Here is a 27,230-nt window from a genome sequence, read left to right on the forward strand (position 1 = left end):
TCCCGACAGAAACCTGCTTTGATCAGTCACACACCAGCTTTTGTAAAGTAATTTAAAGAATAAGCTGTGATGAGTGTGCAGGCTCCCCGGCAGCCCCTGCCGGACCTGCCTCTATCCCTCCTCTGGTCCTTTCTCACTCCAGCCCCCCCGAAGCTCAAAACTGCAGACCAAAGCAGCAGATGAAAGCAGGGTGTGCCAAAGGCTCAGCAGCGCAATTAGCACTCTCCTAAACAAACGAGCTTCAACAGAGCTGTAATTAAGCAGGCCTGTAATTAAGTATATGCCCTTTATCATAACGATCATGCTTAAAAATGGCGTGATGCATGGAAGTGTGTTATTAATGCTGCACTCCCGAAGCGCAGGAGCATGCACGGGAGCCGGTGTGTCAGGCCTGTCACTCGGCTGCTGCTAAAACACATTACAGGCAGACAGTGGAAAACAACACACTCATCCAGCGGCTCTTTTCCCAGCCAGGCGTTGGGAGTTGTGAGGATTTAAATACCCACCAGCTCAGGAAGCTTTATGGAAATAAAGCAGAAAGCTGCCCCAGGGCTTTGAGGGCTCAGCTCCACCCTTCTACCCGACTCGGTCACTCACGGCAGGTGGTGGGACCCCTGTGACACAGGGGGAGCAGCTGCTCATCCCTCACCTCTACTTCCCAGCTGGCCCTGGATGCAACAAACGCTTTAGATGAAGGACACCCCCCATTCCCTACACAGTGTTGCCCACGATCCTGCAGCCATGGATACAGTGAGAGAAAGATTCAGGGCTCCTGCTGCCCAAAAAGAGCTTTTTCACACTCATGAGGCACCTAGCTTCCTTTATGGAGCATATATCCAAATCCCAGAAGATTAACAAATGCAGCAACAATTTGTTCCAGCCCAACACCATCTCATATTAACATTAGCTCTTAGTGGTTTTCTAGGGAGGCTCAGCTCCACACAGCTCTGCCCAAGCTCAGACCTTGCATGGGTTGAGCCCTTAAAAGCACTCCCCACTGCACAGCAGCTCACCCAGACTCACAGAAGAGGGAAGTAGGTAACTGCTGGAAGTAATCTCCAGGGACAGGCATCTCCAACAACAGGCAGGAGGAGCTCCAGGGAGTGTGCCACATCTGCTGGGGTGTCCAGCACCGGGGGCTGGGTGTGGGCACCATGGCTCCCGCTGTGCACCGCGACGGTACGACACTGCCGCTTACAGCAGCCAGTTAATTTCATAATAAAATTAAATGAAACCAGAACTGTAGGAGGCTTTTAATTCCGTGTCCCTTGTTCTGATGCTCTGCTGTAAATAAACATCAGCAGCAGCCTCTGATTCCTCCCTTTTTCTTTTTTTTTTTCCCTGTTGCTTTTGAAGCACTCCTGGCAGTCTCTGATGAGCTGTGTTGAGTTAACTACGTTGTTACCATGTCCACAGCAGTGTTGGCCAGGCTCTGGCCTGGAGCTGCAGTTCATTTTAGTCTGGCCAAGAGCTATTCACTGTTTCTCAGTATCCATTTGTGCCACGCTGGAGACCAGCAGATGGAAATACAAAAGGATAAAAGGAATTGGTGCTGGTGAACAATAAAGTACAGCTCTTTCCAGAGGCAACATGTACTGATCCAGAAGAAAGGGGGGCAAGGTCCCATTTTTACTACATTACCACCAGTAGAGTTACTCATACCCCCAAATGAGTAGGCTCATGCACTGACCCACACAGATATTAGCATCTTCAAAAGGCCGCAACTTATAAAATATTTTAAAGACATATAAAACATTTGCACCTTGCACATTTCACTTCAAAATGGCCTCAAAATGGCATGCCTGTGAATCCCCAGTGGTGGCTGGGAGGACACCATAACCCCTGATGAATGGAGCTCCCAAAAGGGCAGTGGAGCCATCCCATTAGTTGGTTCAGGTCCACTGAAAACCACAACCACCTTTTAACCAGTGGCACCTTCTTCGTTATAATTTGCTAAGACTCAAAGACTTGCTTGCTTAGAAATTCTCTCTTTAATCTGAAAAAGTGCCGTCACCCTCCTCTAAGCACACGATAGATGCTGCCTTCTGTGCTGTAGACTCCAACTAAATCTCAAATGTCAAATTAGTAATTCATCTTTCTTAAATAACTATATTTTTAGCAAAGCTACCACATTTAAATAATCAGACCTGCCAATGCTACCCTAATTTAAACACACTGACAAACTTTCACAGGCAGCATCAACTAACATAATGAGTTTCTAGATGACAAAGAACTTCAGACCACAGTTCTCTACACTACCCAGTGTAATAAGCACTTGTTCTTTTCTACAATACACACATGAAAGAAGAATCTAAATAATAATTGCTGTAATTATCTTGAAAAATATGTGGTGATTAATGGTGATTATGAAAATCTGTATAACTGTTCACGGAAATCTCCAATGATCAGATGCTTTCTTGAAACAGCCATTAATGAAGAACTTAGGAACAAAAAAAGCATCAAAACTCAAGCCAAACTCCTGACTGTCTGAAGCACGAGGACACTTCTGCACGCACGCCCAGCTCAGCTCCCACCCCTCCCATGAACCCCCTGCAAGAGGTTCCAAGATATCCCTGATGTGATTCATATGTCATTGTGGTTCAAAGCACAAAGTTCAACCTGTTATTTATGCAAATAATTAATTACTCTTGTATCCAACTAGCAGTTTGTCATGACACATTAATGACTTGATAGACTTCTATGAACTAGTGAACACAGGACAGCAGAGCGCTTTTATCGTCATTTAATTTAAAAACGATCCTGTGTGAAATTATCTAGTTGTGAGTGATGGAAGCATAAAGAACAGACTCAGCAAAGCTTCTTTTGGATCATTGCTTTATTAATGGTAACGTCAGGGAAATGAAAAATGCTAACATTGTCATATTTAGCTCCTGGGTATAGATGAATAGCTGCCTCAGTGCTTGGCGGGTTCAGTTTGCACACTGCAGTGAGTGCTAATTCTTCACACCACTATTGTGGGGATACACAGCCATGGAAGAGTTTATATACCTCAACTCCCAAGGAAATAACAGCTGTTTCTGCATTTAAATTCTCACCATAAGCTTTTATAGCTTTGCATTTCTTTATTGCTATTTTTTGCACGGCCTTTTACACTTGAATTTTCAACTGCTGATTTAAAAAAATATTTAAATAAATCAATCCCTTGCAAAACATTTTCCTGCATGACTTTGAAAACTAAGCACTGCTAATGCAAAACACTAAAAAAAAACAAGACTGAACGTACTATTGCCACCTTTAAAATTGAAATTATCTTAGATTTTAGAAAGAGATTTCTGTAATATTACAAAAGTCTTCGGATTTCCCCCAGACCTGAGACACTAAGGGAACATTTGTGTTTTCTCATATATGAATTATCTCATATGAATATATGAATTATCTCATAAACCAGCCTACAGCAACAGCATAAACCCAGCAAAGCTCACCTATTTATAGAGAAAGATTAATTGTCAGCTAGATGACAGCAGAGGAACTTGAAACTGGGTGAGAACCAGGGTGCTGGTAGGGAGCACAGGCATGTCCAGACTCAGCCCAGGTGGCTACAGGGACCTACTGAGGGCAGGCAGGGCTAGAGGGGAGGGACACACACCTTGTGTGATCTCAGTACACAGGGAGGTCATTCAGAAGGGTGGAAGAAACAGTCTGCCATGCATCAAGAGAAGGATGCAAGCTTTTCAAAATAAACCACCTTCTCCATAATGTTAAGCTAAGCCTCCTACTTCTGTATTTCTGTACACAGCAATTTAAATAGCAGTCTGAATAGTAAACATGTATGTGTGTTCTCTGTGCTACTGTGCACCGCATCCCAGATGGAACAGCATCACTCTCAATTTACAAATCTCTAACAATAGCACAACCTCACAGGGAAAACAACAGCAAACTCTCCTGCAAGCTCCTGCCAAGCCAGCTGCAATCAGGAATGCTGCGACCACCTCAGGCTGCACTCCCTGGTGGCAGACACAGCCCCAAAATGCACACATCTACTTCATAAAGTACCCAAAAAATTAAGACATGGACCCCATTTCCTCTGCCTGCTTTCTCCAGTCCCTTCTCACCCTGCCCAGAGCAATGAGGGATTCCTTGGATGAGGTCAATGGCCATCAGGCAGGGCTGTGGGGTGCAGGGCAGAGCTGTGGGGTTGGCACATGGGGCAGCAGGAGCACATTCTGGGAGGGATGGCCCCATCCCTGTCCCCATGGTCCAGGGCTGGGCTGTGCTGTGGTATGGCAGCAGCACTGAGCCACACAGCCCTTGGTGAGGTGAGCGGGAGAGCAGGGGCCCCTTGGCTGGGGAAGGAAACCTCTTAGATGGGAAAGGTTTACAGCTTTCCTGTTAGTCTTGAAATGACTTTGATTAAAAAAACAGACCTGGACTAAATTTTCATTTTTGCTAATTTGATTGTCAGCCTTGATTTTCTCTGTTTCCTGCATTGCTCATGACACAGCACAATTAGTTCTTTACTGCTAGATCAAGCCATGAAAACACTTGAGAAAGTACTCCTGGTTCTGATTATTTTCTTTTTTAAACAAAGTGAAGGTTAAGTACTGCATGGTGACGGCTAAGTGGTACCTCAGTGCTGTGGCTCTATCAGCACCAGAGAACATGGAGAGACTTCAAACAAGTTCTTCAAATTGCAAGTGTTTAGGAGCTCTTGATTTTATTATTTTTTAATAAAATCTCCCCTTTGAAGTCTCCGCACCACAGTAAACTTCAAAGATCACACCTAAGCATGTGCTACTTCCAAGCAACAACCCTTAATTAATTAGACCAGAGCAGATACAAAACAGGGCCCTCGCACGGGGCTGTGGCCGGGGCAGGTCCCGCTGGCGGACAGGAGGCGAAGTTGAGGCCCTCGCACTCCTCCACCCCATGCACGGTCAGCCCCGAAGAGAAACACAGGCACTGTTCAATTGCTTTCAGCTCTCACTGTAATGATAGACAGACTCCTTGGAAGTCATTAAAGATGTAATGTCTGTCTGCTGCAGAGAGGTGCAGGCAGGCAGGACTCAGGCTGGAGGAAGAAGTTGCAAAAAGCATCTCGGGAAGCACCCACAATAGCTGCAGTGTTCTTGGCTGGCGGCTGTAAATTTATCCCTCTTGATGAGAGAAACATCCTGCTGGGGAACAGCTGCTTCCTCCAAGCATTGGTATTTTTTGCACTTCAGTCATTTCAGTACTACAGGTTAGGAGCAGAGTATATTAAAGAAACACAGTGTTTTATTACTATATCTGCCCCTGGAAGCTTAGATTTCCATTGCTGAGCCACTTCCAGAAGTGTGAGTTTGTACAACAGGGGCAGAGAGGCTGTCACTGGGAAGGCAGTGAGCTCCCCAACTCAAAACCCTCCCCATATGGGGCTCAGGTCACCGTGTGGCAGCAGCAGCTCCTGCTTGCAACAGTGTCTGGGATCCTGCTCAGCACCAGCACTGCTCGGCCTTCAGCTGTGCCTTGATGCACCATCTGTCCCAAAGGGTTCTGTGAAAAGCAAAGGGTGCACAGCACCCTCTCTTAACGTGGTTTTGTTTTAAAGGACTTTAGTTCTTTTAAACACACTGACAGTATTTTGATTCCAATAAAAGCTGGGGAAAGAGAAGGACCAGCTGTCCTGAAGCACTGTGCTCGCCATACCACAGGCACCCCTACACATGACAGGAAAGCAGAACCTCATCACAAGCACAACTACAAAGGAGGTGAGATTCCCATCTTCCACCCAGGACCTCACCAATGCAGAGAATGTGTGCCCATTACCAGTGATGGAACACTCACCTAGCCAGAAAAGCCTTGCTGAGGACACAAGTCTAAGGCCAGCAGCACAAGAGAGGATGGCAGTGTGGCTGCTGGAGGCTGTGCCCAACACCCAGGTCTGGGGAGCGTGAAAAGATGGGGGGACATTTCCTCATCCTTCTGACAGCTGGAATGTGGAGCCATGGCCCCATGGATCCAAAAGCTCTTCTACAGCAGGAGATCCACCATGCCCCTGCACAGCAACTCTGGATCCAGATCTCTTAATGTAATTTAATTTTTACGTGCTCAGAGTCATTAGTGGAGCCACATATTTCTATCAGGTAAATTTCATTTGCATATGCAAATTATATCTAAACACACCACACCATTAATATGATCACTAATTACATAATAATAGTCACCAATCTCCACACAGATCAAACTTACAGTTTTGTAGTTATTAAGGAAATTGTGCTTTGTAATTAAGATAATCCTCATTTCCAGATGCTAATTAACTATATAATAATTAGCTTCTTTTGCTAATGCAAATTAAGTATTTTCATCCTTATTGGTAAAAGAGTTGCTTATCACTTAAAGAAGACACAACCTGGAAATAATCCCTCCTCCCCCTTAAGGGTGAAAAGGTAACTCCATTTTTATCCATCTCATTTGTGAATGCAAATTATCCCTGATTAATCAAGTCACAGAAAATTGCACCCATCTCCTTGCATGGGCTGGAGCTTCCCTCTGGCCCTGGGAGGACCACAACCACTGGCACCCCACAGGAATAGCTCCTGGCCCCAAGAGCCATGTGTGGAGCCACCACCGTGTGTGGGACCTTCTGCCAAGCGCCAGGGAGCAGCAATGGCACCAGGGCGGGTCGGCAGTGACTAACGAGGCCAGTGGTGACTAACGAGGCTGGCGGTGACTAACGAGGCCCTACCTGCAGCAGAGCAGTGCTGACAGCCAGCCCAGAGCCTTGGCAGGACACAGCCTGGGCTGCCGCGCATTCATCATCTGCTAAACCAATCCACCCGCTCTGCACCACCATTTGTCATTAATTATGCTAATCAGAAAACCATTACTCTCTGATGACACCACAGCACTTATTAGCTAGTTATGGCTTTTCTAAAGCACAGCTTATTGTGTATGCAAGTGCCTCGCATACATTAGCCTACAGGGAAGAAATGTCCAATTATGAAAAGAAGAAATTTGCTATTATCTCCTCCTAACAAACCAATTTAGTAATTATAAAAGTCTCTGAACTCAGAAGGATTTTTTAAGAAGAGCTGAGTGATGAAACCAGAGAATTTTGTTTGCAATAACTTTCTGAGTTGGAAATAAAGTGACAATAGGGGAATGAACAGTTTTTATTACCATATAATTACAATTCTTCCATCTTAACTTTAGATGATCAAAAAGCAGAATTTATCTACAAGCACAACAGTATTTGGCTCTTCCCTAACAGTACAAGATTTATTTATTTTAGTAGATGAGCAACCAAATTTGCCTGACCCTGTGACAGACATTTATACCTGCAGCTTTCACCACACACACAGTTATCTGGGACACAGCCCAGTGCTTATGGCACCAAATAGATTGGAGAGGGTGGCTGAAGACCCAGCTGAAATCCAGCTTTGTTGGAGCATCCAGTTAATTTACAGTTCCTAAGTTGTTTTGCTCTCTGTGAAAGGAATACCACTAGTTTTAGAAGCTTAATATGTGTTAAGAGCTCATTAATATCATCAGAGTAAATGGGCCTATTAAAACATCTTTAAGCAATATCTGAACATAAATCTCCCTAAACTATATTTAATGACTGTACTTAAGATACATTATATGCAAGTCTTAATGAGACATTAGATAGCATTTTGAAGATTAAAATTAGAGAATCCATATAAAGTCTGTCCACTTAATGTAGCCTAAGCTACACTGATGAAAAGCATTACTACCAAATTATTACTTCATTAGAACAAATATTTTCTAATCATTTCTGATTTATGCTATTAGTCATCTCCATATATATATATGTATGCAAAATATATATACATATAAAGACAATACACTGAACAACTTTCTAGTTTCACAGGAGAAAGGAGAAATTTGGATCTTTCTAATGGCCGAGTTAATTACTTGTCTTTTTTCTACTGAGTTAAAAATAAGCACTCTTTATAAAAGTCCATTTACTGTATCCCCACTTTTCTAATTTAATTGGTGATTTTAATTCCATTAACCACAAGGTCATTTTTTAAACATTTGCAGTTTCACTTTGCAAAGATTATTAAGATGTCTTGGACTCAACCTCTGACTGTCCCTTCAGCCCCTCCACGCAGGTCTGAGGTATGAACCCCACTATGAAGCCTGGCTTGAAGGATGAGCAGGACCCTTGCACTGCACAACCTCCCCCTGCTCACTGGTGAAGGCACCGCAGCCTCAGGACCCACCCAAGGGAGGAAAACCCAACAAAATCAAAAAGCTCCATCAGGAGAGGGCTCAATGCATCCTGCCTGCTCCAGCAAGGCTCAGGGCATGCCTGCAGGATGGGGCATGGCACAGCTGGGCAGTGGGACATCCCCAACAACAACGGAGTCAGTGCTACGATGAATCGCAATAACCTTATTAGCAAGAGGGACTTATGTGGTTTATTTTGTATAAGCAGCTTTTCATTAGATAAATGAAGCCCAACAACCTTTATAAATGTTTTCAATTATGAAATTATGCCATTGAGATATCTGGATGACGATAATCAGGGAAAACACCAGTGACACCTCTTGAAAGGAGTCAGAGCGTGCTGCCTGGATGACTGCTCCTCCCAATAACACACTGCCTTAGCCACACCAGTAATTTAAAAAAAAAAATTCCTGCTTTATTAGATGAAATCTGTAGCAACAAGACTATTTTCATTTGTTCTGCCCAAGTCTTCTATCCAAAAGAGAGAACATCTCATTGTAACAATTTTGCATTTTTAACTGTGCAAATTAAGCATTCTTCATAAATAACAGCCTGGTTTTTCTGCACTAGAACTCCTTTTTATTAGCAGCACAGTAACGAACAATGAGCAATGTGTTCTATTATTCTTTGTCAAATCACAGAATGCTACATTAGAATAACTCTGCTGGTCAATGTAATATAGTAGATTAAATTCAACTTCTGTGCAAAAACCACTGTAAAACAGCATGATAAGAAGGCTATAAAAAATTTAATTTTACTCCAAACTCCATCAGAAAAAAAAAATGGTGTGAAAAGTAATTTTGCATAATCAGTACACGCCATCTGGAACAATTAACTGATTTCTATAGAACTATGAGGATCAGTCATATCTGCTTATTAAAGATCAGAAATTATACAAGTAATAAATCCTTGAAAAAACTAAGCGTACTCCCGCCTGTCAACGCTATTTTAACTTCAAATACTGAAGAACGCCTGATAAGGCTGAAAAGAAGAGATTAATATATGCAAATTACATCCAGCATTTAAAATCCCCAACAACTGTCTCCGGTTTTCTGTCCCTTATTGCTGCCTTTATGTTTTATTCATACACCAACTCACCTGTCACTTCATAAGCTATAATATTATGGGGGTATTATTAAACAGCATAAAGCCGTGCTTTAATTGGAAAGCTTCATTGCATTTTCCAATTATTTGGAGTAAATTAAAAGCAGATGCACATAGTTTAATAAGGAGTCTAATATCAGTTCCGGGAAATCAAAATTCATTGTCATTACTATGCTGTGATAGTTTTGCAAACTGTACTCAATTTCAGAGGTTTTCAAAAGAAAATCTGTCTATGCAATCTGTTAATTGTCATTCAGTTAATAACTGTTTAAATATCCAAACCACAGAGCAGCTTCTTATTTTAAAAAATTAAACTATGGCTCTCGAAAAGCAAAACAAATACAGCACAGCCCGCCTCAAAGGTTGTGCTCCACCAGTGAGCCGTGCAGGCCCCAGCAACTCACCCTCTGCCAGCAGACACGCTGTGACAGCAGGACAGACCCCACCTGGCCAGGACAGCCCCTGCCTGGCCAGGGTCCCCTCTGTCACCCTCCTGCTGGACACAGCCCCAGTGCCCAGCAGGCCCCCAGTACCCCAACATCCCTGCCCTACCCCTGCTCCTACATAATTCAAGGCTCCGGGGGAGTAGCCGGATAATCCTCAATGCAGAGATGAGGCAGCAGCTTCCTTGGAAGGTAAGGGCTGACCCGAGGGACCAGGGCCAGGTCCGTGGGGTGCAGCAGGAGTAGGGCCAAGCCCCTCATGCCAGCCTGCAGCTCCATGGGACAGCCAAGAAAGAGCAGCAGCACAGCCCGAGCTGCCGTGCTCCTGCACTGGTACACAAAAATGAGATGATGAAGTCAAGGAATGCTGCTTTGCATGACAGCAGATTAATCAGTAAATCACACATCTGAAAGATTACACAGGCAAGAGAACTCGTGGCTTCATCTTTCACCGTGTGGGCCCAGCCTGCCTGAGTCCAGCACTGGTAACAGAGGGGCAGACTGCAGCTGCAGGCACTCAAAGAATATGTACACCACCAGTCAGCTAATTCAGTAAGAAATATACTTTTTTGAATCTCATTAAGTAACACATGTCCCTTTCTGAAATACGCAGCTGCAGCATTTTACATGAGGCTTCAGCCTCTCTGAACTGCTGGATATTAATAGAACCTTTTATAATCTGAAGATTATCCAGGTCTCTTAGTCCAAAGACTGGAAATCGCAACAGGGCAAAGAACAGGCTGACTTTAATCTCAGCCTCAGTAAAGAGGTTTCATGGCAGAATAAAGCTTGTGTCACAACTTGTCTGGTTTTTGAACCAACCTGATTAAAATTCAGTGTCACAAAAAATAAATTTAGTTCTGCTTCTATTCTCAGGAAGTGCCAAGAATGTACACGTGGGAACTGGGATCAACAGTAAAATGTAGCACAGGGCCTCCTCCTTTAGAGAGCAAGGTGAACTAAAATACTTGAACATAGGAGGTATTGCACAACCATGAGAAACTAGGCTGGAAGATGAAGATAAAAGCAATTCTTGTGCAGTGATCCAAAAAATAGCATCTTCCTTTTTTTCAAAATTACCTGTTTTAATAAAGCAGACACACTGTGCCAAGTGAACCATTTAATTATCTGCAAAAATGATGAAGCAAAACAATAGTTTGCAAAAATAAATGACTAACCTCTGATTAAAACGTCTGTCCTCATTACATACAGATAAAAGATACAGTATCTTTTAAAAGAAAATGTACATTGAAGAGAGGTAAGTGGCAGCTGTGGCATAGATAACCTGACATTTTGCAACAAGAATGAAGCTGACTTATGGGTAATGAAACATAACAAAATCTTTAATTTTTCTTTCATTTCTTAATCTAGAGAGACCTCTGAGATTTCTTTTGTAATAATAATAATAATAAATAATAATAAAATAAATATATAAATAAATAAAAATTTTAAAAGGGGGTACATGCAATAAGGCATTCCTGAGTACCTTGGCTCCCGCAGGGCTCCAGCCAGCCACACACTGGCATTTCAGAGCAAAACTCACAGCCACGCTGAATAAATCAACTGAGCTCCAGAAAGGTCGGAGGAATCTGGACGCAAACTGCTGCCTAAGAGCAGCGTGTGAAACAAATGCTTCTAACAAACCTACCCAGACAAATTACAACTCCCCCCTGCCAAGATATGTATTATCCAATACAGAAAAGCAACTCTGTTTCCTTTTCAGGAATCCAACTGCCTTTGATGTTTTTCCAGATCATTAACATCAGTTTCCACTCTCTCTGCTGCCTCCAGAGATCTGGATCATAAACTTGCTTGCAATGAACACCAAATCTCCCTCTGTTTTTTCCTACAGGAGCTAAAGGCTCCCACTACTTCAAGATGACCTCATACCGGGGAGCCTTGCCAGGGTGACCCAGGAAATCGATCTGCTGGAATTTACCTTTCCAAACGTTTCCCTCTCCAACTACAGCCCAACCGTCCCACCTCACCACAGCAGCTGCTTTGAGCACTTGCCTGCCCCAAGTCCCTACTTACAGCCCTCCAGAAACCTCACAAAACCATCCAGCTGCCTGATCAGGTCACAGCATTTGTTGTGACCTTCCTATGAGGAGTCATAAAGAGAAAAATAAATATTTGGATATGATAAGAAAATATTTATATGTGAAATATAATGATAAAATCGTTCAAATAAATATTTACCTCTTTAAGACAAATATTAAGGTAATAAACATGGGTGCACGATTCCAAAACAAACAAATTAGAGAGTGATGCCTGTGAGAGCTGCCCACAAAAACATCCTTTTTCACTGAGCTGGCAAACACACACCAGCCAACATCAAGCTGGCAACTGGCTGAGTTTCACTGCCTTGATGCTCAGTCCAGTTTCTCTGGGAAAAATACTGCACACAAATGACTGTGTAGATAATCTGGCTAAAAACAATCACAAACAGGACTTTCAAAACAAGAAGTATACACAAAGGCACTGCTGCATCAAATAACTGCTTTGAAAACATGCTGCTCTGAGGCAAATGAATGGCAAATATTGCAGCCTTGTTCACAATCACCAGTGTTGCTTTATCAGTAGATAAGGCGTGTGATGTGTTTTGGGATGTGACATCTAAGCTCCGTCCCAGAGGACATAGCCACAGTAAAAAAAAAAACAAACCAAAAAACAACTTCCCCCAGCAGTGCACAGGGTCACACAGCAAAGGCAGCAATGCCTTTGCTCACCTGATTTCAGCAGAGAAAGCCCATGCTACGGAGAAATTCACAACTTGGACCAGCTAAAGATTTCCCAGGAACCAGCAAGGAAACTGGAAAAACCTCATTTTGCAAACTCAGGCACTAGTTTCCAACACAACATCCTGCCATGTGTTCTGCAAGGTGTTACAACTTCTTTCCACCCCTTCCATCCTGTTTGCGAGATGAGTTGGTTGAGTACATCTCAAACTGGCAGGTTGAAGCCATTCTGTAAGTGAAATCCAAGGCTGGAGGTGGTGCAGGTTGGGCAGGCAGCTGTGGTCCCCCCTGCAGAGGAGGAAGTGGAGCGTGGCCTCCTCCCAGGGCAGGAGACAGCTCTGCTCTTGCCTAGAATCAGCATTTGAAGAGGGCTTTCAACAGAAGATTTTGTAATTCGAAAGGCTTAAGTTTCAGTGGCACTTGCACAGCAGAAAACTTATTGGAGGCAAGATCCCCAAGAGGCACCAGCATACTGGTCTGAAACACGCTGTTTATTAACTTCAGAGTGCCACAGTGGTATTAGAGCCCATCCAATTAGTAAGGCCTGCAGGAATATTTGTACTCTTAAATCTCCTGGTTTCTGAAAGGGTTAAAGCTTATTATTAGCATATAATTTACAGGTCCTTTCTCCCAGGAAAGAAATAATGCATAGTAAATGCCACATTCATTTTAATAATACATGTTACAGTCTGTGCCCAACATCTGCACAAAGGTAAAGCAGACAGATTTTTTTGACATGTCCCACTCTGCCATCCAAACACAGGCTTTTTGTTTCTTAAGTGACGGAAGGTTTAATCAAGAAAGCAGGCAATTCATCAATCGAAACAAGGCTGCTCACACCGCCCTGACAGCACACACATGGTTTTATACAGAAGAAACCTGGCCACCTGTCAGCAGCACCTTTTACATCAGGATATACAAATATACCAAGTGATCAATCCTCCAGCTCTTCCCATTCATTTCTTCATTTTCTTATTATATTTTTCTTTATGCTAGATGTTGCCCTCATTCTCTGCAGGGATAGATGGGAGACAAGGCAAGCTATGGCTGTTTATACACTATCATAAAAATTTATATACCCTTAGAGTGACTTATTTCCCTTCTATTTGAGTACCATTATTATAAATAATTTTTCACTTCATTCAGGAATTTTCCCTGTACGTTATTATCTGTGGCTGCCTGAGAGGGCTCCCTCTCTCCCTCACTGTCCTTGTGGCTCTGATAAGCCAAAGCAATATGCAGCTAGAAGATGCTGAAGCCTGAAATGAAGGCAGTATGTAGTCACAACAACATCTTAATTAAGCTGAAGGCCATGAAGAAAGACTACACTGTGAAATACTGAGCAGTGTCTGTCGACAGGTCTGTCTGGGGCAAGGCATTCTTCTTCCAGCAGCTGCCCGTTTGAACATGCATATTAAACCTGTCAGCTCCACAGCACCAGGCTCCCAGCAGCACCCAGGGACTTTCTGCAGATAGCTTGGAAGTAATTCTGCCCTTTGGTCCCAGGCGCATGGCACAGGGGGGAGCAGGGGGTCTACCAGGTGCAGAGGAGGATGCCAGCAGAGCCAGGGTCGGTGCTGATGGCAGTGCTGTGGGGCATGTGGCGAGCTCCCAGAGAGGTCTGGGCAACTGCTTCCTATATGTGCCCTGCCACAGACTGATCAATTAGTTAACTGTGCAGAGGAGTCTCCCTAACTTTCTGGTCACCTAGTGTTTCATTGGCAAGACTGGAAATGACAAAAGGCTGGTTAAAAACTGTAATTACTACTTTCGGGACCATTTTTTCCTTGACTCCAACTCTGTGACAATAATTACATTACATACTCCAGGGAATAACAGGATGGTTCCATTGGGGATCTGGCAATTTCTGCCAAAGTGTATTGTGAGATACAGAATAGGCTCAACAGCTAAAATTCATTTCACCTTCCATAAATAGGCTGAATCCCTGATGGAAGTGTCATTTTCACTGACTACTGTGATAATCTGGGTTGTCTACAGAGACACAATTCCATGCTGCAACTCTAAATTCCTCCCTCTTTTACAGCTCTCCCTTTCTAAATAGCCTATGCTGTCTGCACAACAAGAATTCAGACCGAGGTTATACCAAAATTAGAAGATAAGGCACTGTTCATGATGGCCTTTGTTTCCCAGCAGTAGGAAACCTTCCATTTTGCTGGGTGCCAAGCGAGGGAGACCACAGGCTTGTCCACTGGAGAGGAGTCCTGCACCCACCAGAGCCCTGGTCACTCCACTGCCATGGCCCACACACCTTCCCCTTGCCTACAGCTCCCCTGGCACACTGCAGCCAGGACCCCACAGCAGCAAACCACATCCCAGCAGAGCAATCAGGGACAGCAGTGGAAGCACATTAATAAATTTCCCGTTGCCATGGCACTGCGGCGAGGCACTTGCGCTGCAGCACAGATAAAACAGAGTGGCTGCAAACTACAGCAACGTAACAGGAAACTTTGGAATGGTTTCCACAGTCTGTCTGGGGGCTAATCTACCTTGGCAATGTTTAAGCGCACAAAGGGAATTGTCACAGCACCTCATCACAGCTGCTGAAAAGGCAGCCGTGGTCAGGAGTTATGCATGAAGATCCCTGCCAATGCACAGGATGTTTCATATGACAAGGCCCTTTCTTCAGAAACGACTCACAGCTGCAATAGCCATTACAGCACAACTATGCACAACAACTTGTATAACAACGTGTCTGGAGAAGAACGTGCAGTTGGGGGGGAAAAAGTTACATACTTTGACTGAATTGTGCTCATGCAGCCATGGATGACTAATGCCATGCCCAGTTTTGCAGACCTGTTTTGTGCTTTGCTTATAATCATCTGGTAAAGTATTCAGGTTCTTTGCAAAATAGTTCATCTTTCCAGGCTGCACTGCGGGCAGAGGCGACCCTCAGAACTTCTAGAACAGCATCACCCTCAGTAGCATCCATGCAGAGGTGCTGCCTCACTGTTTGCACATTTGATGCTTTCTCAGGAGGGAAAGCACATCTTTCCATTGTCCACGCACTGTCTCATGTGGACACAGGAACACGCCTTCCCTTACATTTCTAAATCTATTAGAGCAGGAGAGGAACAAGAAAAACGAGTACTGACAAGAATTATGCAATTGTTATATTCCATCTATTTAGGAACCTGAAGCTGCAGTTTCAGTCAGAGATTACCTTTTAAATAACCCTTTGATTATGGTACATGAATTAATGCCATGTTCTCATGTTAGAAGTGTCACTCACTATTAACAGCAAGAACCTGTAAATGGCACATTTTTGCCATTTTCTCTTCCCTGATTATGCACAAGAACTACTTATTGTACAGCCCAATGAATCCATTGCTGTTTTTTCTGGATTTCCAAACTGTACTGAAAATCTCCTTTGGTCAGATGAAGGGACTGTACTTTCATTAGGTGTTGACAGAGTTAGGTTTAAAGTCGATATTTTTTTCCTCTTGCAAAAATGGCATAACAAAGAAAACTAGCTAAGTGTGATTTTACCGGCCTATCACAATATTTATTCAGGTGCAATATTACTAGAAAAAAAACAAACCAAAACAATTCTAAGAAAATCTCTCTTGCACCACAGTGCTCCTCAGCAGAAGCATAGCATAGAGATGGCCCTGTGAGAGACAGATGAAGTGCACTATCATGCCACAGCTGTGTCTAATATTTTTCTTAGTTTGCAGACCCAAACTCTTAGCCATGTTGCTATGGCTGGTCAATAACTTCCAGACCACACAGCTCTCAGCACATCCAGAAGTGGCAGACCCTATGAGGTACAACTCTGTAAATCATCCCTGCCTCTCTCTCCCAGCGGCATTTCTTCCTGTGCTCCCAGAACCAGCTACATCCCTTTTTATCTCACTCTTCCTTCAAGAAAGCAAGCACCCAAAGGCAGGACCTCCTCCACAGAAGCAGGGATCCCAGCTTTGAACTGAAGCCACAGTAAGGTCCTGAAGCCTAAGTACTCATACCTGCATGGGAGAAGGAATGGGCTTGATCCCCATCACTCTATTTAAATACACATTCTGCCTGCAGACTAGTACTAGTTAAAAATGAAAACCAACTAAATTGGTTCATTGTAAGGTTTTTTCCACACCGACATCTGGAAACTATCACTAGCTCTAGCACTTGTATACTAGCCTGGAATGGTGAAGAGAGAGAAAGCTGCAGCTAGAGACTAAGCGTGCATGTGCAAGCACATACTTCTTAAAAATATTGCAGAACCTCCTATACCCTAAAATTTTATTTCAAATTTGCCCTAATACTGGGGAAACAAATCTATTCTGTGCCAGTATTCAGAATATAGAAACGGGAAAAAGTAAAGATCTCATGTGTTCTTCACATGTATGTTCATTGTGGCAAAGAACTGTGTACAAAACTCATCCTTGCTAGGCAGGACACATCTTCCCCTGAAATGGAAAGAGATGTCCCTTTTGACTCACCTGTGAAGATCACAAAAAAGACAAGAAGCAATGTTTGTGTCACTGCTGCTTTCCAGCAGAGCTCCCACCTAGCACCCCTGTGGTCAGCAGCATCACTCCCCAAAGGCTGCCATCTCCCCAGCAATCAGTAACATTTGCTGCCAGTAACACATGTGCCTGGGCATTTTACAGAGTCTCTCTGCACCCCTCCAGCTCTTGACACTCAAATGGCACCGAGGAAAAGCTGGACAAGTGTTTTGTGAGTACCACACACTTGGCTGCTTGTGTGAGCAGAGCTGCTTTGCTTGGTTACACTTCTGATTACGCAGAACAGCAGAGAAACTACTGTGCACATCAGCTTACCTGATATGGCATACAAATTTGAGTGCTGATGCTCCAAGTCCAGGCGACTGCTGTGACCTTTCCCTCGAAAGCTGGCAGGGAGCGTCAGCGAGATGTGCCTAAGGAAGAGAGGTGGGAAGTGGAGATAACATTACTGCAGAGCAGAAGTACAGCTGCCATCCACTCGCTCCTGCCCAATGATTCCAGTCAGGTTACACAGCAAACATCAATTTTAACATTGCTTGTAAAAGCTGGAGTGGGCCCCAAATATCAGGAGGGGACTGAGGTGCTTGTCCTACTCCCCAGTCCAGCTGTGAGCAAGGTGTCCACAACCTGGCACAAGATCCCCATCCCTGCTGAACCCTGGGCTCAGTCAACAACTGAAGCCCTACAGGGGCAGGAGCCCTTCTGGCCAGACACAGTGGGAACCCTGGCACAGCCTGTGGGGGACTGCTGAGGGCGACCCCCCTGCGATACAGCACTGAGAACACACTGTGGGACTCAGCTGCAGCTCCTACAAGGCAGAAAGTGCTAACAGAAGTGCTTTGGATTCATCCCTGACAAAAAATCCCAAGTACATTCATAGACAAGATCTCTGAAACTATCTTGATGGCCTGCTTAAAACCCACCCAGAACCTGCTGCATGTCCCACACTCCCTGAAGCTGGGGTGATGCACACATGAGCTCCCCCACACCAATCCCCAAGGAAAGGGAAGCCAAACTTCCACCCGCCCTCCCAACAATGCTCTGCCCACCATTCCTGCAGCACAGAGGTATTTTTACGTCTTCCATTAAAACCTTCCCATAAATAGGAAAATACAGAGCTTGTAGAAGTGAAGCTGAAACTATTTTCCGTGGCTCAGAGCTTGTAAAAAGGAAAACCCAGCACACGGCAAGCCTGGACAGAGTCTAAAGGTGATGCAGGCAACCTCCCCAGGACTGTGGGATGCAGGAGGGTGAGAAGCACCAGCCAGCCCTGCTCTCTCAGGACACAGATGGAGCTGCTGCAGCCCAGAGTTGCTCTGCATTAGCATGAACCTGACAGCCCCCCAGACAGAGCACTGAGCTGGTGACAGCTTGCTGCCCTGCCCCAGAGGACACAGCTCTGGCTCTGCTGCCACTAGCCAGCCATGGGGCTCCACAGAAGAACCTGCTGAGAAAAAAGAATTGTTGCTGGTAACTGTTATTGATAGCCCACAGATTTCCATGCTTTGATGAGAGATTTGGGCTTTTCCCTTTTAATTCCAATCTGTATTTTTCTAATGCTGATCCAAGGTCCATGTGAATTTTTGCAAAATGTTATCATTAATCTTCTGGACCCCATTGCCATACATAATGAAGATGCTCCCTCTTCATAGAGAGACTTAGTGTAGCATGAGATCAGGGGCAGCAGCTACGATGTGACAGGAGTGAGAGTTGCAGGACACGGTGAGACCCTCAGCATCGCCCTCCTGCCAGAAGCACTCAGAGGCCCTTGTCTCCTCCCACAAACACCCAATCTGCAAGAAAGGGCCCCTTGCATTCTCCAGCAGAGCATCAAATCCACATTCTTAGCTAGCAGGTTTTATCTGTCAAGCAAATCATCTGGATACTATCTGCCCTTAAAAACAGGACATATTTTGTAAGGAACTATGTATTTTTAGACCTTGATGCAGCTGATGGTGAACAGCACAGATAAAACAAGAAAAAACAAACACCAGTTTGAGTTTTCTTGTGCTTCTCAAAGCTGTTTCTAACCAGAAAAAGATGGTGTGAAAATATTTTCAAATTTGGCTGGCAGTTTGCTGTTTAAAACAAAATCCATATGAGACTCTTCAAGCAGAGACAAGTTTTTCATGAACACACTTTATAACTGAAGACCACTGCCTGTAGGCATTACACACTTTTCATTTGTTTTTTTAACAGCAATACACAAAAATACTTTCCTAGGCCCCAAACCAGCTAATAGAAAGACTTCTGAATTTTTCTTGTTTGTACAGATGACTGCTTTCTTCATCCCAAACGGAACAGCAGGAATTATTTTGGAAGTAAAGCTAAGCTTTAAAAGCTCATTTCTGAGCAGAGTGTTTTAAAAGTTTCTACCACCTTCTGCTGCAGGAGAGGCTGACCCTCCTCAGCCTGGACAGCCCTTCTCCACAACCCACTGCCAAGCTGGCTGGACCCCCGCAGGCTGCAAGGGAGGTGACGAGGACCCCCTGGCCAGGGGACCCAGGGGACAGTCCCACAGGCAGCACCACCGAGGAGCCGTCACACAGCAGCCCTCCAGCACAGCTTCAAGTCCCTAATCTGCAAAAGACTTTCTGAACCAATTCCCCAGTCACCACAAGCATGCCTGGCAGCTCAGGACAGCACCAGGCTTCGCGAGCGCCATATGCTGCAGCCCTGCACATGTTCTGTGACTGTAATGAAAACGAATCACTTGCCGTGCGGCTGCGGCCACACACACACACACCAATGACACACCCAGACCCCCCTCAATGGCCACTGTCCAGCTTCCAGGCAGGAGGAACAGGCACTCACAGGAACATCATTGCACCAAGGAGATAGAAGGCTCTCCTAGGAGAATATTTAGCTGCAAGACCAGAAGACAGAGGGCAGTAACTGCTAGAAGGAGATCAGCTCTCCCCTTTTTTAAAAAGCACAGCATTGTAGGGAAAAAGTGGGAAACTAAGTCTGATTTATTTTAAATTAATGCAAACTTTGGCCAGGATCAATATAACTTATACTTGCTAAGTTGACTGCATAATGCATTTTCCTTATGTGTTGTGAAAGCCAAATCATTTTGCATTGTAGAAGACAAAAAAAAAGAAAAAAAAAAGAAGGCTGCCACCAAGAACCAAGAAAATCCCAATTACAAAGTCCCCAAGTTCCTAAACACATATCGTGAAAGTATGTGCAGCTCTGCGGCATATGGCAAATCAATTACTAGTTTAAATTTTAAAACAAAAACATGGTGAATGTGTTGCAGAAATAATCAAGAACAACGGTTTGGTTTAGATTACAGCGGCCACTAGAGTTTTGAATACAATTAATCATCATTCCAGGCAATGGGAAGCCATATTGACACTTATTCCTAATTTGAATATTTAATTAGGGTGAAGTTCTTCATCAAATTATCACAGAAGTGGGAGGAAAGCCTAAAAGATTTAAACAATTACTACTTTAACCCTTCCCCAACTGCTCACCTGTGAGCACAAGATCTTCCGTGCATTCTGCAAAGCAAGAACATGTTCAGGCAATAGGAAAGGACATTTAGCAGACACTACAAGTGCCCTGGGAGAGGCACACAGACACATGGCACCCTGCAGGGCTCCCTCGGAGATGCCAGACTGACACAGGCTTCAGACTACCTGTGCTCTTCGACCTTCGTCAGAGCAAAGCTGTCAGGCCAGATCTCTATTTTAGCATCAAGCATGGTTTAACCTGGTGCAGCTGCCTGCTCCTGCCCACCCGGGGGGTCCTCCAGCTCCTGCTGGAGAGCACACAGACAGGGCCAGACCCTGGTGCTGCTCCAAACCCACTGCACCTCCCGGCAGACCGTGAGCATCCTCCCTGCACACAGCTCTGCCTTGGATCTCTCTGATAACATCGCTTTATGTGGTGTATTAATCCATATAAGAAAATCTCTTTTAATGAGGAGTGATATAGTTATGAACTCTCTAGAGCCATAATTAGAGCAAACTAATTGAAGTTGTGTTTTGACACACTTTTGAAATTCATGGGTACTGCATGACATATTCACAACACTACTGCTGCACAGCCATGGCGACAGCAAAATCATTAGGCTAATAACACTTATTTGCATTCTTATCATGCCAGCAGCACGCCGTTAAATACTGCCTCAACCACTGCTCGTTTACTCTGAAAGTTTCCACTGAAAGATATTAACAGTAATTATTAGTACTTTAGTGGAATCTCTAATGTTAAGGAATGGCAACTCATATTAACTATCCCCATGCCAATTATTTTCCTTTGGAACTGTCACAAAATGCAACTTTCTTCCTCCCTGCTGGATGAAAGCAACAAGGATTTGGTGCTGCTGGGAAGGAGGGAGGGATGCCTGCTCTGCCCCAGTGAGGACAGCTGTCAGGGCTCTGGCCATGCTCTCCAATGCTGAAATCAAAATCACCACAGTTCCAACATGGATTAAACACAAAAAATACTTTTACCTGGCACAGAATAGTTTCCAGGCAATTCAGACTGAAACAAATGCAACAGCACAGTTCAGGGCAGATTTAATTTCTTTCTTAACTTCAGTGTTTTTTTACAGTCATCAAATCTATGGAACAAATCTACATACAACAGTCTCAGTAGAAGCACGTGATGAAAGAGATCTTCCACGTGCTAGCAAAAGAAGTTTGAGATCTGTGCACATTATGGCCACTTTTTGAATGTGTTTTTTTTGAGAGAAATTTGCATAAAACAGGCGCAGGAATGCCCAGCAGTTCCAAACCAGTTATTAATAACTGTCTGCAGGAAGGTGATGAACTGCTTTTGAAGTCAGGGGTCAAGTACTCATAAAGAGTAACAGAGGATCATAACGGGAGACACCAGGTATCAAAGGATGCTTCATAATTCATATTAAAATATAAACAATGCACTGTAAAAGAACAATGGTAAGTTCTTGCTTTCCAAGTGGATTGGATAAGCATGTTAGAGAAATCAGGCAAAACTTTTAAGAACTGCCCCACATCAAATATATAAGAAACCATACTGCATGCTACAGACTGGAATGGTTCTGCTCTTTGATGTACCACTGTCATGACTGCAATTTATTTTAGACAAACTTAAGAACAGTGCCACAAAAACAGCAGTCTCATAGGAATAACTTCAAATAGAAAGAATCTTCCACAATCAACAGATTATGCAAAAATCACATCATGAAAAACTAAGGACATAAGAATTAAATTCCAAGCTGTAGAAACCTGAAAACATACCTACAGGAAGTTAATATCAGGCTGTAGCTCTCAAGAAATGCAATCTAACTTGAAAGCTTTGCCTATGAAGGGAGGAAAAAGCCCATTTCTAAGAAACGAGCTGCTGGAGTTTCACTGACAATCAGAAAACCTCTGTAACTGCTCAGTCTACCAGAATGCATTTTCCAAACGGCAGCTTACAGACAAGATATCTATGGCTCCAGCAGTGTCCAGAATCCCATCTACAGAATTTATTCACAGTCCTCAACTTTTACTGTGCTCAGGCATTGTGATGCCAGAACACCTACCTCATATTCCAAAGAACTGCAATGAAAACCAAAACTGTGAGGCAAGAATCACCTCGGGTAATGGACTTCATTCCAGACAATCTAGTCTAATCGTGTAAACCAAATATTTAAATACTTTCTAAAACCTTCCTGACCCTTCCTCTAAAACAAGCAACATATGGTCTTTGCAAGCATTTCATCTCATTCCAAGCTACTAAAATATCCTGTTTCCCAAAAATCAATGAGAGCTGGTGGTGCCTGATTCAGATTTTATAAAAGCCCGAATGCATGAGAGAATAAAAAAAAGAGACTGAGTGACTCTTTCTACTTTTAGATTTACCCGTTCGGTTTTCCCAGCTGTAGAAAGAGAGAAAGGCCATCCTGCAGCACAGAAACTGCATGCACCGCACACAGCAAGCTTCTGTGTGCCCCCCCACAACAACCACGCCAAGACCACAGAGGAAAACCATGTTGCACTCTTCTGTCAAAACCAAAGCAGCCAGCAGCTGAACAGACACACCCCGAGGATGCGAACAAGGGAGCATGATCTACTGCAGACGAGCAACCAAAAAATGTAAGCCTTAATGCAGAACGAAGCTCTTCCAGCTTCCTCTATACAGGGATTAATTTAGATCAGAGGACTTAAGTAACCGGGATAGAACAGCTGCCAAACAATAGAAAAAAGCCAACAAGTTTAATTTACACTGCTTGCAAGTCTGAGCTGAGCCCATTAAATAGTTATAGGCAGAGGACTCCATCAAAGAACTAAGAGCTCATACTGTAAGCACGAGGTGCTTATGAAGTGGTTGTCTGGGAGGAGAGCGCGGTGTCTCCGGAGGCTGCAGTGGGAGGAGCCCGGCTTTCCACATCCTTCACCAGCTTTTCTCTCCGGAGTCAGGAGTTTTCAGATAATGAAGCAGTAGGGAAAAATTGCCCAACAGCAGAAATACTCCAAAAAGATAAATTACAGGCAATGCAAACTCTTCCTCGGTTAGGATTTTAAATTCTGCCAAATTAATCAGCACGAGAGGCTGGCACACAGGTCTGAGGAGATGCACACCTCCACCCCGGGCAGCCCCTCGCCGGGGCCGGGCATACCGGGGGGCTGCCCCAGACCCTGGCCAGGCAGCACCAATGCCTCCCCTGAAAAACCTGCTAAACAAATATTCTGCATAAAGACTCATTTGGGAAGAGCACATTGTCAGCACTTTGCCAGTAATAAATAATGACAGTCCAAACACTTTACTAAAAGCAATAAACTTGAGAAGTGTTTTATAAAATGGTGAAAGTGATTGATTTAAAGAAGGAAATATCTGAACACAACCACATGCACTTCAGGGTGAAAAGCACATATTACAAATCAACAGTGGCAGAGATCATATTAAATAGCAGACAACACACAAGTTTTAGGAAAAAATGCTCAATTCCCCCACAGGGCTTATTTAACAACTGAGTGTATAGCTTCTTTGAATACCTTCGGTTTGTATTTAATGACCTTACGCTACACCCTAAAGAAAACATGCCTCCAGGAATATTACTATACCAGGAACAGGGCTCTATAAAGAAAAATAACTAAGGGTGTGGAAGCCTCTTCACTCAGAGCACTCCCCAAATTTTTCAATCCATTCTCCAAATCAGCTAAATCAAGCAATCTTCTTCTAGCTACAGTTTATGTCTCTTTTTCGGCTGCTGCAAGGGATTCTTGGGCCTGGAAACCACTCATATTGTTTAAGCATTTTTTTCCTAATCATCATTTTCTGCCACTAAGACATACTGGACTGGGACCAATTTTTGCACGTCTTCATCCATCTGAGTTGGATGCGAGCCATACAGTCAGTGCAGTTTCATAAATTCCTTATGGGAAACAGGCTCTGGACAAATGTATGCCAGCACCCCTTACCCAGTCAACAAACCAGCATGTTCAGATTTGCACAGTGTACATGCATCATACGTATTTCATCCTGACATTTTGCTTATTACCATACCTATTGGATGGGCCTATGGAAATATTTCATCCAAGCTTTAACATATTGTTTCAACCTCATTGTTTGGTTTTATTTTAATCCAAAGCCACTGTGGTGGGAACCCAGCCCCTGTACTATCTCTGGCCTCTTGAAAGGTAGATAATTTTAAAATTAGGAAAATTGTTCTGTATTTAATAATAAACGCGATTTGAGCATTAAAGCCAAAGAATGTTTTATTAATTGTAAATCAGCAGGTAGTTTTACTTTGGAGGTCTTTTGATGGAACAGATTAGTAAACATAACTCCACCAAGAAGGAAGCATTTTGTACACAGGATCAGATTGTCAGAATCCACAGATAACATTTCTCAGCAGTATCCAGTCAAACTAGAAACATCTCTCCCAAAGTGTTCCATGTTCGGTATTGCCTGGTTCAGATAAAGGACTTTAAGGTGGACCCCCACCATTCTGCAAAAGCACCCATCAGACTACTAGTGATGTCTGCCTCCAGTCCACAGCAGCTTTCTGAAGTCTTGGCTTTGTTCCCCAGCAGAGCAAAAAAGCATCAAAACCCTGGAACCTTTTCCTCTACAGATGCCCCATAAAATCTATTTTAAGTGTCTTAAAGAAAAAAATTAAGCTAGTTATTTATAAATAATATAGTTGCTTAAAAAATTGGGAAGGCAAAAGGCTTCCCACTTCCCTTCAATTAACCCATTGCACAAAGACTGGCTTATCACTAGGCAGATCCCAGGTCCCCACCACGCAGGCTCGGTGGTGCTGCTTTATTAGCTGCCACCTATTGCACATCATCAACCTCCAACAGAAAGCCACACACTGATCACTTTGCAAGCTTACATGACAAAGTTCAAACACCATTAATAAATCAATTTGAAAAATCAGACTTCTCTGCCTAGAAAGGAAATTCTTACATGCCTTAACATGAAACTCCACTGGGAGCAGGGAACAGGAGCAAATTATTTCCCTTTCCTAAGAAGGGGTACCTTCACTACTTAAAAAGTAACTGGGAACACAGGAGGAAAATTCTTATTTCATGGGTGTAGGTAGGGCAGCTTCTTCCCAAAACCAGAGCAGCACTTCCCTGGTGCAATACTCCTGCCAGATCAGTATTTCAAGACCCAGGAACTCAGTAGCTCAGAATGACTGTGCTCAGAGCAGGGGAAGGAGATGGGGAGGGACAGCTGCCAGTCAGGCTGCAGACCCACAGCTGTGAGAGCTGTGAGCTGTGGCACAAACAAGCTACTTCTGTAGCTCATTAGCCATGTGGATCAGGCAGGAGCCCAGACACAGTAGAGGTATGCTAGGCTAGGCATGGCGCAGAGCCCTCTTCCTGCACAAGTCCAGACCCCCGGAAGGACGCCAGCAGCAGGGAGAGGCCAGATGTGCTCTGTCCCTGGAAATGGTTCCTGGGCTGGGGCAGAGCTCAGAGGGACCACCACCACCCTCAGGACAGCCAGCATGGGGTCCATGGCCTCTGGTCCTGCTGTAGGGGATGGCACCTGCCAGGGTGGCGAGGAGCACCCAGCTGCCATTGCCACTGGGCCCAGCACCAGCAGCACAGTCCCTGCCTACCCTGCCTCTGCAGTTCTCAATTACAGCAGCCGTGGCGATGTGACACAAGAACCCCAGTGGAGATGTGACACAAGAACCCCAGGAAGGCTACCAGAGAAGTTCTGCCCCCTGAACTGAAATGCTGAGTGCCCAGCCATGCTAATGCATGGTAGAAATACAAGCGGCTTACAGCAAGATCTTCCTTCTCTCTGGTAAACCATTAACCTTTCAGATGACAGCACAGCAAACTACATGACTGAATGATTCCCAGGGTCAGCATGAATCTACATTTTCAAAACCTGACATCAACAAGTAAAAGTTGTGACTGAATCCTGGTCTCTCCAAGAGGAAGATTAAACGCCTGTGACACATCATCTGCAATCAGGGTGCTCCATTTCCCAAAGTATCTGTCACAGATTGATAACATCCACACAAAAAGTTAAGTGCAATTATGTCTGTCACTGTAAAACACACTTCAGCAGCACTGACTGACATCTTCCTTGCAGATGACAAATTGTGAGAGGGCTGTTTGAATGATGGTGGTAGAGACTCCTGCAGCACCTCTAGAAGGGCTCAAAGTACCACAGCCATGATGGGACCCATTGCACACACAGAAGCATGGCTAAAAGGTTTGAGGTTGGCTCTGTGTGCATCCACAGGGACTTTCTCCCAAAAGCCTGGAACTGGACTCAAGAAGAGAACGTGACAAATAGATCCTGCTCTAGCAGACAACAGCTCGCTTCAGGCATGGAGCGAGCTGAGCCCCAAGTCACTGCTTCAATGCTCATGTCGTGTATGTTTCTCAAGGTCCCCAGCCCATGCGCTGGCAATTGCCAGTACATAGGCTGGGTGAAGCAAAAGTACATGAAGGGCCAAATTACATTATTAACATCTTTTTTGGGGGGTTACTTCCTTGTTCCCAAAAGCGGTGCCACTGTGCAGCATGGGAGAGTACAAGCCTGAACAGAGAGCAGAGGTACTGAGGAGAGTTACATTAAACTCCCACTAGTGACTCAAGTCAACAAAAGCAGTTCTTAAGTTGAAGCCTTCTAGGATGGCAAACTGCAAGTGCACTTCTCCAGGCTGCCATTAGTTCCAAGAAGCTGCTGCAGAATTCAGAGACAAAAGACAGTAAAGCAGCTTGATGCCCTACACAATGGCACAGTTGTGCTCCACAGCACAGCATGGCATCCTCACTGGGATGCCGTGGCTGCCAACAGAGGCCATTAAGCCAGATGCC

The 27,230-nt window shown here is 44.2% G+C and overlaps 1 protein-coding gene across 2 annotated transcripts in view; it reads right to left on the reverse strand.

Annotated features, from left to right (window-relative positions):
• MVB12B (multivesicular body subunit 12B) overlaps positions 1-27,230 on the reverse strand; it is a 57,575-nt gene that overhangs the window by 10,387 nt on the left and 19,958 nt on the right. For both annotated transcript variants that reach the window (XM_030461221.1, XM_030461222.1), the window contains one exon: positions 17,275-17,372. In XM_030461221.1, the coding sequence (XP_030317081.1) occupies positions 17,275-17,372 (98 nt within the window). The remainder of the gene's footprint in view (positions 1-17,274; positions 17,373-27,230) is intronic.

Source organism: Calypte anna, chromosome 17, assembly GCF_003957555.1.
Source record: "Calypte anna isolate BGI_N300 chromosome 17, bCalAnn1_v1.p, whole genome shotgun sequence".
Taxonomy (NCBI): Eukaryota; Metazoa; Chordata; class Aves; order Apodiformes; family Trochilidae; genus Calypte; species Calypte anna.